The sequence below is a fragment of the Lemur catta genome, chromosome 10 (genome assembly GCF_020740605.2).
Source record: "Lemur catta isolate mLemCat1 chromosome 10, mLemCat1.pri, whole genome shotgun sequence".
Classification (NCBI taxonomy): domain Eukaryota; kingdom Metazoa; phylum Chordata; class Mammalia; order Primates; family Lemuridae; genus Lemur; species Lemur catta.
Window position 1 is genome coordinate 8,186,910 of NC_059137.1, and position 13,402 is coordinate 8,200,311.

Genomic DNA, 13,402 nt, shown 5'->3' on the forward strand with positions numbered 1-13,402 from the left:
AAATTAATTTTCTTCAGTTGGCCCAAAGGACCCATTTTGTCAGCCCAACACAAGACAGCTTTTAAGAGTCTTTCCCAGGAAGACTGCTGTTTTTCCAAAAGAAAACTGACAGCAACAGATTTATTTGTGATTAAATACTTAAGGGCCTCATACAAACAAAAAGAATAACAACATAACACAGACGAATGAAGACTGTGAAAACAGCTCACGTTAAAATACTTGTTTACAAAACTACCTGAAAACAAGAAAGTCTTCTGGGAAACAACAATACAACAAAATCTAAGAGTCACGAAAAACATAAGGAAGAAAAGAAGGCAACCCAATGCATAATGGATAATTGCTCTTTTCTGAACTTATCTTGGCCTGGAAAGCAATATTCAGGAACAAGAAAGCATTTGTCTTGGCATCAAATCTGTTCTCGTAAGGCGTGGGTTCTATGCATTACTAATAAGGAAGCCACCATGTACGGAGCAATATTTGGGAAAGTAGAAAATATGTTTTCCATTTGTAATTCAAAATCTCCTGTCTATCGTAGGGCTCTGCACCCACACTGGCTAAACTTAGTAACCATAATTTAACCACTTAACTAAGGCAGTCTTTTACAACAAGAACTAAAAAATACAGAAACCCCAATTCTGTGACTCTGAGTGGCATCCAGGTATCTGTATTTTGGAAAAGCATACCAGATGTAATGGCTTGGGTTTTTTTTTTTTGGTTTTTTTTTTTTTTTTTGCCAATCCAGTATCCTTCCCTTCTTCCGGTAATAGCACTGTGATTTTCCTTTGAGGAATTCCTACCCCTTGGTCTCTAGGAATGGAAGTGGTTTAACCCCTCACTTCCAGGTTGTGCACATAACCCAGGCCCAGCCAATTAGCATGTCTCACCCTGTTCTGGCCAAAGTAATTGGTTCAAGGATGACCACAGATCCAAAGAGAGCCAATGAATGTCACCCCTGGGACATATGCTAGAATTATTGAGAAAGAAGCCCTATTTTTCTGCCAGGATCGTACATTGAAAGCAAGCCCAGAGTAGTTAACGTTCCTTGCCTCCATGAGGAAAGGCCGTGAGAAAAAAGCCAACCCAGAAGGTGAAGACTACTAATGACATCATTTAAGCACCTGAAATATCCAACTATCCTCTACCAAAGCTCAGTCAACCCCAGCATTTTACAACTGCAGGAACCAATAATTCTCCTTTGCTTGTCATTCATAGCTTTTGATAATATTTAAAAAATTTTTGTAATTACTGGTAAGGCACCGATACTGGCCAATCAGAAAAGATGCTGATGTGTTACTAGGCCTGCTTGTAGCTAAAGGAGAAGTGTTCAATGGTGATTACAACTAGGTATCCAGGAAAAAGAACCACCTGACCATTAAGGCTACAACCCACAATCTAAGCCACCACCCTTCACCTGGAATCAGAATCACAGGCATTGGTACTGCAAGTGGCCATGACAGCTGAACCCTGAGTGACGGGTGGCAAGTGCAACGAGGCAAGCTTTGAGTTCACTCTTAGAGAAAGTTAACAGAGGTGCTCAATAATAAAAATGCTTGCTTTAAGAAGCAGCGCTCTCTGACCTGACATGGGATAAACAGAAGCTGGATGATCAGCTACAAAGGTTATTGCAGAAGATTCCCGTATCACCCCAGAGGATTGGTTTTCAAAGCACTGTATGTCCCTGGGCCAGGAGTACTGGCATTACTTGTGAGCTCGTTAGAAATACAAATTCGCAGAATCCATCCTGACTTTGTGAATCAGAATCTCTGGGGATGGGGCCCAGAAACTGTGTTTTAAGAAGCCCTTATCCTATGTATGTTCCATTTGAGAACCACTGCACTACACTAAACAGCACTGGTTCTCAAACACAGTTTCCTGTGCCCCACATCAGAGATTCTAACTGAGTGGATTTGGGGCGAGGCTTGAGAATTTGCATTTCTAACAAGTTCTCAGGGAATGCTGATGCTGCTGGTCCAGGGACCATACTTTGAGAACCACTGTCTGAGCAGTTGACCTAAGTGATGTCTAAAGTTCCATCCAGGCAGGTACAGTGGCTCATGCCTATAAACCCAACACTTTGGGAGGCTGAAGCAGGAAGATCACTTGAGGCCAGGAGTTCAAGATCAGCCTGGGCAACACAGCAAGACCCTGTCTCTACAAAAATAAAAATGAAAAAATTAGCCAGGTGGTGGTACATACTGACAGTCATAGCTACTCCGGAGGCTGAGGCAGGAGGATGGCTTGAGCCCAGGAGTTTGAGGTTGCTGTGAGCTATGATCGGATCGCACCACTATGCTTCAGCCTGGGTGACAGAGCAAGACCCTGTCTCTAACAAACTTAAAAATAAAAATAAATAAAGTTCCATTCAAAGTTGAGATTCTTTAATCTTTAGGTTTTTCCTCCCAAAATCAATCCTACTAATATGTAACCCTGTTAACATTATAGCTCACATGTTGTTTGGCCTCCACGAAATGTTGCAGCCAAAATGACACAGCTCTGCAATCAAAAAGTAATTTAAAATAACTCAGGCTTGTTAATTTCTTGATCGCCACAAAGGGAAAAAAGACAACAGACATATTTCTTAAAATATCATTTGCCTGTATGAGCCTCCCTTAAATAGAGCAGGTTTTTCTGTACCTCTCACCTCTAAACAGCCGCTAAAAGTTTTCCAGCCAGTCCTAACCAGTGCCCTGTGTACCTAGTGTCCTCCTCACCTCCTCTCTTCCTAAATCTGCAGCTCAAAAATGCAACAAGCAAAGCAGGGCCTTGTTCTAAGGGCAGGGGAGGAGGAATAACAGAATGGGCAGAGCTGGAGTTCTAATAAGGCAAGGGAAGGGAAAGGTTGAGAATTTTCAAATAATCATTTTTGTTCATAACGGTTACCGTTTAGTAATGCTTTGTGCCAAGCATTGTTTTTAGCACTTTATATAAAATAATTAATTTAAAGCTCACAGCAATATAGTGAGATAGGTCATTTTACAAATGAGTTAACCAAAGCTCAGAGGGGTTAAAGAACTTGTCCAAGTTCACATGTGTGGTAAGTTAAAAGACAGAAACTTGATCCCAGGTCCATCACTCCAAAGCCTTGTTCTCCAATACTTTGTCATGTGCCTTCCTACAAAATGATGGCAAACACATCTAGGGCAAGTGGTTTAACAGCATGAGTGTGTTGCCCTGCTGCCTCAAGGTTTTCCAGCTAGTCACTCAATGCCACCTGCCTGGATGCCTAATGCCTGGGCCACTCGTTGCTCCTTGACATTCATTAGTTTGCTGTGTCTGCACAACAGTTATCAGAGCTGACACGGGATATTTAGCAAAAAGAGTTGCCAAAGTGAAAATGATGCCTTTCCCCTGATGCCAACAAGATGATTGGGTAAATATGGTCAAAGCAGGTTCTGAAAGGCCCTAAACATGAGATAGTGCCATTTAAATTTGATACAACAGGAAATGAGAAGGAACTGAGGACTCTGGATAAAGCAGGCTAATCTGGGAACTGGTCCACAAAAGAGGCAGAGGCTATCACCCCTGGCTGTGCCTCACGAGCACCTGCAGAGCTTTTGGAATATCCACACACTCCAGTGCCACCCTGCGCTTTCTGGATCAAGAGGCCTGAAGTAGGGGATGATACTCCTGTATGGTTAATGTTACACTGGTGACTGCAATGCACAGCCAGGGCTGTTAGGTAATTTGGCTTAATGAATTAAGGAGGTAATTTTTTTAAACAACAAAAATAATGAGGGAAATTATAGATGAACATTTATCTGTTTTAAGTTAAGGAATTCTCTTCTACTTAAGCATAAACAGGAGGAAGATATGACTAAATTTAGAAACAACTACCAAAATAAAAAATTTTTTATCATAAACCACCATAAAGAAAGTAAAAAGGCAAATAATGAACTGGAATATATATGTGCTATATATTTCACCAAAAAAATTAATTCCCTATTATAAATAAAAAATGCTTCAACTCAATGAAGTACATACATATATATTTCATAAAAATAAGTATAAATTATGAATATGTGAAAAAGTTTCACCTCACTAGGAAACAAAATTAAAATTAAAACAAAGTACCACTTTGGCAAATATTTATAAATAATAACGCCTGGCGTTGAGGGTGGGAAAAAACAGGTACACTCATGTTCTCTTGGGGGAACTATAAATTGGTATAACTTTCTGGTGAGCAATCTGGCATTATGCTTCAAGTCTTTAAAATGTTCATTTTCTTTGATCTGATAATTCCCATCACATCTATGACCCTGTGGAAATGATGACCTCTCAATACACAGACTAATGCACATGGATTTACTGCACCTTTACTAAGGGTGAAAAGCTGGAAATAAACTATTGGAGAATAATCCAATAAATAAATTGTAATATATCCATATGACAGAATATCATACAACAATTTAAAATAATTTTCTTAAGAAATGTTTAAGGATGTGGGAAGATCGTTACAACATATTAAATAAGAAAGCGAGTTAAAACGTAAATATACACACACAGGAAAAAGGCTAGATGACACCTAGTGAGATTATGGGTAAATAAAAATTTATACTCTTTATATTTTTTTTTGGTCTTTCAAATTTCCTCTCACAAACACAAATTAAGTTTTATAATCAGAAAAATGGTAATCGTTATTATCTTAGGGCTTATAAGGTAATATAGAGTATCAAATAGTGAACAAAAAAACTCTGGAGGCCCTGGGAGTCATTCAGTCTTTCAGGAATAAGGTCATGAAGACAAAGGAGGGGATGATGCAGGAATTCAGAGGAAGAGAAAAAGTTTCTAAACTGGTGCTGTCCGGTAGGGTAAATATTAGCCATAGGTGGTTATTTAAGTTGAAATTAATTAAAGATAAATAAAATAAAAAAATCCGTTCCTTAGTTGAACTAGCCACATTACAAGTGCTCAATGGCCACAGGTGGCTAGTGGCTACCCTATCAGACAGCATGGATTACAGAAGGTTTCCATCGTTGTGGAAAGTTCCATGGGACAGTGCTGCTCCAAACATTCTACCTCAGGCCGGAGAGATCCAGCTGTTGCTGGTCTCTTCAGCCTGATCTCTCCGTACACTTTTCTCATCCTCCATGCTCCAGCAACAAGGGTGTATGCACCGCAAGGACAGGCCGTATCCGTCCGGTTCTCCCACCTAGTGGGGGAGACGTACTACCTGGGCAGCTACACACAATGGGGTGTGGACTCACAGACACAAGCACAGATTGTTCATAACAGCAAAGAGCTCAGCCTGGGGCTCGGGGAAGAATTCCCGGAGGGGGAGGAGGAGGTGTTATCCAAAGAGGAAAGGAAAGCACATTCTAAGTAGAGAAAAGAGCATGATACGAGTAAAGGCACAGATGAGAAACTGTGCAGCATAGGAAAGAATTACCAGCTAGTCAGATATTCATTCACTCAACACATAGTAAATGTCTGTGATGGGCCAGGCCTGAGCCAGCTCTGGGGATGGAGCAGTGACCGGGACAGCTATGGTCCCTGTCCTCGTGAGGCTTACACCCTGGTCGGTATTGCCGGGGCACCGCGGTGAGGCGAGGCATGCCAAGAACTGAGGACGGAGGAAAGGCCAAGTCAAGGGCCTGGCACCTCGTACTGAGGATCCCGGTTAGTTTGCTTTTTAACTTAGCAAAATGAACCTTCTTTTCGGCTGCGGGAGAGGAGAGCTCCTCCAGGGGTGTGGGCAGTGGGGCACCGTCGCTGCTTTAGTGAGACCCCTCCGGCGGCCACTGGGATGTGGATTTGGGAGGTGTAAGGAGTCCTGTACAAAAGGACTGGGCTCTGAGAAAATGGTAGGGCCGACCTGAGCGACGTCCAGGCAGGAGCGTGCGCTCCAAGTTCTGGAAATGCCCCGGGAAGCAGAGGGGGGGCACCTCCGAGGCGGGACGGCGCGACTGCGAGGCCTCGGCTCAGGAGCGAGCCACAGCTGAAGGCGGACGGGGGCCGCCTCGGCCCGCCCGGAGCCCCAGCCCAGGCCGCCGCGCCCGGGGCGCAGGGAAGGCGGCCGCCTGAGGGGCGCCCGGGGCCCCGCGAGCGTGGGGGCCACCGGGGCCACGGGCGTCGGGGAGGGCGGGGCCGCGGAGGCAGCAGGTGTGCAGTTCCCGGCGCGAGGACGCGGAGCAGGATGGCGAGGCTCCAGCAGGAAGACCTTCTCTGGACATGGGGAGCTACTTCCCGACCTTGTCCTTGGGCATTTACAGGGGGTGGGCAGGGCGCCTTCTCCACAGCCTGCGACCCGCCGAGGGCCGCGGGCGTGTGGGGCCTGCCGCCGGACCGACGCTTCTGGATGCCCGGCACGCGCCCCCGCACCTCCCGCCAGACCGCCCGGGCCTCCCTCAGTCCCCCGGCGTCCGGCCCAGGCTCCTCACCCACCCGTCAGAGCCTCCGCCGGCCCTTCCCACGCCGCGACCCCGCCATGCTTGGTCCCCTCACACCGCCGGCCCCCCACGTGGCCGACTCCCTGCTGGCCCCACCCGGCTGCACCCCTCCCCGGCCGCGGTACCTGGGGCTCTCGAAGCTGCACCCCCTGCGCCGCAGCGCCGCCCTCTTCTGCCGCAGGAGCGCAGCAGCCGCCCCGCCGAGCTCCGGCTCCATAGCCCCGGGCGGGGGCCGCAGACTCGGGCGCACTCGGGTGGGCTCGGGCCTCGGCCGGGCTCGGCCGGCCGCTCGGCTCGCGCGCCGCAGTCCATGCCCCGCCCCGCGCCCCTCGGCCGGGCCTGGGCCCCGCCCCTGCCCCGCCCCGATCTACAGTAGGGCCCTCCCCGCGTCCCTCTGCTGGGACCGGCTCCGCCCCGGCCCCGCCCCGATCTACAGTCCGGCCCGCCCCGTGCGCCCTCGCCGGGCCCGGGTCCCGCCCTGGCCCCGCCTCGGCCCCAGCCCAGCCCGCCCCGCGCCCCTCTGCTGGGACCAGGCTCCGCCCTGGCCCCGCCCCGAAATACAGCCCAGCCCGCCCCGAGCCCTCAACCAGATGCAGGCCCCGCCCCGACCCCGCCCCGAGCTATAGCAACGGCCCTCCTGCGCCAGCCCCGCCGGGTTCCTCCCGCCGGCTCTCCGCACCTCTGCGCGGCTCGCAAGCCCCAAACGCCCACCCCGTCCTCAACTCTGTCTCCGTCCACGGCCCCGTCCCTCCGGCTCCTTGCCGCTTAGCACAGAGCCAGGTCCCGCCCACCTACCCTTCCGCTACTGAGCTCCCGCGAGGCCCCAGCCCTTAACCCAACGCTCCGATCCCTCGAGCGCCGCCCCTCGCGTCGTCCTCTAGGCCGGGACCCACCTCACCTCAGCACCTCCTGACCCTTTCTATCGTAGCACCGCCCCCTCGTGGGGCCGCCTCTGCCATGTTCCGCCCACAGGCATAGCCCCGCCCCCTGGAGCCCCGCCTCTTCGCTCCAAAGCCCCCAGTCTGTGCCCACACCCGCTCACTCCACCCGCCCTCACTCCTGCCCCGACAGGGCCCCGCCCCAGCCCCGCCCACACCCGGTGGCCCCGCCCACTCCGCCGGCCCACGTGCGGGGAGGATGCAGCCCTCCGCGCTGAACAGTCTTTTCCGGTGAAGTCTGTGTTGGCTCGGGGATCTCACCGTCAGGGGACGTACTGCTCTCTCCTGGTGGCCGTTTATGGCACCAGACGCAGTGAGGCTGAGGGACTGGAGCTTTGCAGGCTACCAGTTGTGGGTTCAAGTCTTGTCACTTTCCACCTGTGTGACAACCACTACCCTCACCAGCCTCACTTCCTCCCCAAGTCAGATGCGTTCTCAGAAACCTTGAACACTGACTGCACTGTGGCTGAGGGCAGCGACCCCCTCCGGGTAAGGCTAGGGGCCACAGAGCCATCTAAATCAGGAGGTGAATGGGGCTTTGTCGCAGCTGGGGAGGCAGGCCATGCTGGCCTGGAACTGGGACGGTGGAACAAAGCCCGAGGAGTGTGCTGTGGAAGCCTGTGCGTGGAGAACTGGCCGCTGCAGCTCTGGGAAGCACTGGCTGGGCAACTGAGGCAATCAGAGCCAGGGGATCCCACGATCCACTTGATCACGTCACCCCTGGCACACACTCCCTCAGTGACTGCCAGTGCTTTCTCAGGAAGGCCTGGACTCCTTCGCTGCCGGTGCCGCACATTCGAGCAGGGAGCCAGTTTGGAGAGAGAAAGAAGGTGCTGCCCGGAGAGGGGACTGGGAGCCTCAAGGAGAGAAGGGTAAGAGAGCTTTGCGTTTCTCCTTCCAGCCGCGCTCCTCGCAAGTTTCCCTGAGACAACCCTTGTAAGATAGTCCTTTCTCTCCAAGCAAGCGAGAGTGGGTTTCTGGTTTTTTGCCTAACATGAAGTCCTCCCAAGATACCTTTTCAGACTTAGATTCCATTGCTCCTGCAAATCCTTTATGCAGTGAGATGGGGTTGCCTGCTTTCCCCCCAGCCTCATCCTGCTTCTCTTTTCTGTCTCCCTGCCTCCCCCTTCCCCCCATGTGTTCTGCAGTCTCTGAACCCAATCTCCAAATGCCCCCTGCGCCTCCCTGCCCTGAGCACCCACTGCAGTGTCTCTGCCTTCCTGAGGGCACGGCTCCCCGTGTTACCTATGTTCTAGTTACCTCCTAGCTGAGCTCTGGGCGCCCATGCTTCCTCCATGTCTGTCTGACGCAGCAACTGTTTGCTAAATGAATGTATGTGACTTTAATAAACTGAGCAATATTCATTGGAAAACACATTTAATTTCAAAGTAAACAAAGATGTTTGTACATTAAAGTGTTTAATTAGTGAAACAATTATTATCAATGTAACAAGCTGAAAAATACAGCAACTTGATACAAGACTGAGGTAACAAAATACTTCACCAAAAATCTAAAGAATCCCACAAAGGGCTGATGTTCAGTGGTTATTGCGGGTGAGACAATTCACAAGAATTAGAGAAAGTCCTTACACAACTGCATGCAGGGGTCTGCTGGAAAAAAAGACAGCCCAGGAAGAGTGCAACAGATTTAACAACAAACGAATTAAAATGTAGAAACTGATTTTCAACTTACTTTGAAGAATACATAAGAAATTGAAAACTATTCTCTATGCAACATTTTGAAAGCTAAGTGGAAAACCATGCATTTTGGCACGAGATTTATTAAAGTTTATACCATACTAATAAATTAATTACTATTATTTCATTACTGAATGGTCACAGTCATTCAGAAATGGATAAAGAGATGAATGGTTATAAAACAAACAGATGATCTATTGTGTTGCTGCTGTAAGCAGGGGTTTCGAGGCTGCCCGTGGGGTACACAAGCCTGTGCAGCACAGGGCTGCAAGGTGGACTAAAGTCCATGATGCAAGTTCTCAACACCCAAGAAAAGGCAGCTCTCACTCATACTGTGTTTTCACGGTGAATGTTCTGACCCAACTCTCACTCCACCTTCAGAATCCTCAGCATACGCAGCCAACCAGCCTCTAGAACAGCAATTCCAGCTAGTCCTCACTGCAACTGAACTTGCAGATAAGAGGCTATTCAGTCTGTCGAGACTTCTGAAACATTTCTGGAGGAATCCATGCAAAGGATTTGTACTCAGGGCTAGGAGAGAGGCGGGATCTTGCCCAAGATGTGCACACCGGGGATTATTTGTTCGTTTGTGGTAAGCTCCGTGAGGGCAGAGATGGAATCTGTTTTGTTCTCAGCCATTTATGACCCAGGTTGAACCTGGCACATTGGAAGCACTTGCTAGCAATGTCAATGAATAAATGAGTGAATGGGTGGCTTTATGCAGAGAATCTGTTATTTCAAAAAGTCTCTTGTAGTTTTTTCTTCTGTAAATATGAAATCACTCGAAATGTCAATATGATGTACAGCTGATTTAAGTTATTTATGGGGTCACAAAAAAGAAGGCTGTGTTTTTGGCAATGTTCTCCTGGTGGTTACAAGCATCAGCAATGTGGGTGAAGAGCTCTGGGCCCCGCCCAAAAAATACAGCAGATGTTCCTTGCAAATGTCTTCCCATTTTCACGGACTGTTTCCATCTGTAAAAGGGCATCCTAAAAGATACATCTCTTGGGAGGTGGGGGTAAGATGATGAAAGAAACTGGCCATCTTGGTAAGAAAAAAATGCTTTATAAATTCATTTGGCAAGAGAAAGTGGGTTCTTTCCCAAACAGAATCCCTTAAAGCATCGACTTCCTCAGGTTTCACAGTCTGACAGGGTGCTGAATGACTTCTAGTCAGGGCAGGGAAGGAGCTGCACTCTCTCACTGGGCTCGCTCAGATCACTCTACTGCTCTCCACCAAATCAGTCCTCCATGAAGTATTTCAGTTGCCAGAACGCACTTGACTGACCTTGAGTTATAAATCATGTTCAACTGAGAGGGGCAAAAATTATTCCCAGGAAGAGGTGAGAGAGTTGCTTTTGGAACATCATAATGTTACCAGCCACCTACTTAAAGTTTGTAGACAGCTTTCTAAAAATTTATCCGGGGTTCCATGATGTGTTTGCATTTAAAAAAAAATACAGCATATGCATGCAGGACATAATACCTTCAATGGCTTCACAAACATCTGTGCAGTATGGACAGTCAAGGAGAAGAGAACAGATACACTTCCCTCCAGGGTGGGAATCCACACGTGGACTTTCAGTTTATGCCTGGCTCCCTCGGTCCCAGGCGTGCAGGCCACCTCATCCGTGGCTTGAGGGACAAACCAATACTGGGAAGACAGTGAGCACTTAACTCACACACTTGGCCCCAAGCCCCTGCTTAGAGAGCTGAGTATCTTCCAGCACCATCTCTAGGACTCTTCCGGTGTGTTCAGGGCTCTTAAAAGTTCTACTAGGCTTGTGCCAACAAAGTCTAAAGAGAATCTTCAAGAGTCCAAGCTAAGAATGCTCCTGGGAGGGGACATGGGATCAGACTCAATTAGTGAGAAGACTAAACACTTTGAAGAGAAGTGTGATTGTGCTATTTCAAATTAGGCTCAGAAGAAAACATTTGTGAAAGATAAGAAAAATGTATAATGGGCAGAAAATTATCTGATTTAGTGGTGCCTGAAATTCTGGGGTTTTGGGTTGGCATCTATAATATTTCATGTGTGAAAAATGAGGACATTTTGAAGAGTGAAGAAACCCAAGGAAAATAAGTAGCTGATGTTCCAATCTTTCACTTTCATCCAAACTTAAGATTTTTTAACAGTTAGCAAGTAGAACTAGATTCACTGTAGGTTAGAGTGTTAACACTGCATGGTTCTTGGTGTTTGGCGTATTTGGCGTTGTCATCAGCCTCTAGATGCTGATTTGAATAGTCACTGGTAGAATTAGGTGCACACATCCAGGGTGGGTGTGCAAAGCACCTATTGTCAAGGTTTGACGGCATCAACTTTATCATCTGGAGTTTCTCCTGGCATGAAAGTATTCTAGTTTTTGTTCAAAAGGAAGATTAGTTACTGAGCACAGTAAGGCTCAACCACAAAATGAAACCCGATGACAACTACTTTCTTTACCAATTCATTCGAATTTTCAGAGAAGTTGCTACTGCTTGATCAAAGTACAGTGGTAGGTCTTTGGTCATTTTTAAATTGACCTATTACAGTTTAATGGCTGAGATGCTGTTTGGAAGCATCTAGCCCAGAAACCCTCAGGGTAGTGTGATGCCTGATTAACCTGAGCTCTGAAATCATTAGCAACAAGAACCCAGAAATTCAGTCTCTTTCAGAAAACTGTTTAAGAGTTTCCTTCTCAGAATTAGGATATCCAAATTACAGAGGGGTTGGGGGAGAAGGTATTGTGATATAGAGTAATTCATTATTTTGAATGAAAATGTACTTGTGCAAAATAAAAGTCACTTTAAGATGTGACAAAAGGTAACAGATAAAGGACCTTGTTTGTGTGAAGAGCTCCTATCTGAACGCAGAGGCTGGACTCTTCGCTCCCCAGCGCTTTGCTCTCTTGTCACATGGTCATCAACAGTTGTGCCCTTGGACTTGGATAATGGAGAACTTGCTGGTGACTGCATTTGGGGGCAAGACTGGGGGAGCTTAAGGCCTCAGTGTCACTCAGCTCCCCATCGTGATCAGGAACCTCGGTGGGTGCCCCCCTGGCAGTGGAGGCAAAGGGGTGAGATGATGGGAGCAAAGGCTTTGCCCCGCGGGGAGAGGTTGGTGCCAAGTGGCTTCTGCACAGCTGATCACCGGGAAAACGGCAGCCTCTGATGCTGCTTCTGAGGGGAGCTGAGAGGAAATGTCACAACTGCCCATTCTGGTGTGGTAGGAGCGGGTGAGAAGAGAAGGGCCCCAGGCCCTGCCAGGAGATGGGATGGGAGGAAGCAAGCAGGCCAGGGCTTAGTCGGGTCCTATCTCAGAAGGGCTGACAGCAACAAGGCCTGGAAGGGACCCGGGGGCCCAGGGAGCAGGCCTTCCAGATGAATAGCACCCGTAGGAACAGAAAACAAGACACAATTTAAGGCATTGTTTGTTTACAGTAAAAGAATGCAAGGGACCCTTAACACAGGAGGGATCTGGGCTCTCACTCTCACCTTCCTTGGTGGACAAGGCTATAACCTAAGGTTAAAGCAGGGCCTCAAAGCGAATGAAGTGTGTGATGTCGCAAGTCTTGTGCCAAAATGCATGTTTCTCAAAGAGTTCACACTCACTTGCACGCACACGCAGAGGATGCTTCGGGGGTTGTACAAAATCTGAGGCAGCCCTGTGGGCGAGCAACCCCGTGCACTTGGGGTATAAAAAGCCTGTTCCACAGCCTGTTCTTTCTCTTGGGCCCCTTTCGCAGGTTAACACTGTCCACTCTTTGTGCAGTAGAAAGCACAGAGAACCCAACATGGGCTGAATGCTTTCTAGTCGCAGAAGCAGCTGGTGGACAGATGGGGGCCCAGAGAGGGAGGGCGGGGTGTACAGTTTCGGGTCCAAACACCGCCCCAAGAGGTGGTGCTGCAGAATGAGTGCCATGAGAGTCGCTGGGGATTGACAGGTGGATCCCACACTGGTGGAGTCCTCTGGGACTGTGAGGCCACAGGCCGTGTCCCCTGAGTCCGGCTGTGAGTCTCCCGGCACCCTGGCCCACAGCCTGTGCCCAGGACTGCTCTTCTCCACCAGGCCCAGCCTGGGCTCCCAGAAGCCTCTGAAGTCACGCCACGTCCTGCAGAGACTTACTCAAATGACATAAGGTTTGCAGGTACCTAGAAGAGAAAGCTCAGCCTCTTGTCAAAGTTCCGAACCCGTGGAGAGGGGCAAGGGGTAGTCTCTAAGGGAAAGGACGGGCCTTTCCCAATGAGTCTGTGAATGAGGTCAGGTAGGGAGAGGCCACCCTCTGTTAAGCCACCCCAGTTAAGCCAGGCATCACTCTGCATACTTGACAGGCCTTGTGTCCCTGAGTGCTCACTTAAACCCCGTTCGTTAGGCAGGTACTAGAATCATCCTCAATATAAAG

The 13,402-nt window shown here is 48.8% G+C and overlaps 2 protein-coding genes across 8 annotated transcripts in view; both read right to left on the reverse strand.

Annotated features, from left to right (window-relative positions):
* The window catches only part of GARNL3 (GTPase activating Rap/RanGAP domain like 3), a 150,687-nt gene extending 143,395 nt beyond the window's left edge, over positions 1-7,292 (reverse strand). The window contains exon 1 of one of the 2 annotated variants that reach the window (XM_045563395.1): positions 7,285-7,292. Coding sequence is in view for 1 of the 2 variants with exons in the window: in XM_045563394.1 (XP_045419350.1) it covers positions 6,512-6,603 (92 nt within the window). In the remaining variant the exon portion in view is untranslated. Of the gene's footprint in view, positions 1-6,511; positions 6,681-7,284 lie in introns of those variants that run through there. The other variant, XM_045563394.1, reaches the window with a different exon arrangement.
* A 1,392-nt stretch (positions 7,293-8,684) lies between these two features.
* Positions 8,685-13,402, reverse strand: part of RALGPS1 (Ral GEF with PH domain and SH3 binding motif 1) — a 262,547-nt gene continuing 257,829 nt past the window's right edge. For all 6 annotated transcript variants that reach the window (XM_045563418.1, XM_045563417.1, XM_045563406.1 and 3 more), the window contains one exon: positions 8,685-13,151. In XM_045563418.1, the coding sequence (XP_045419374.1) occupies positions 13,122-13,151 (30 nt within the window). In that variant the 3' untranslated portion in view covers positions 8,685-13,121. The remainder of the gene's footprint in view (positions 13,152-13,402) is intronic.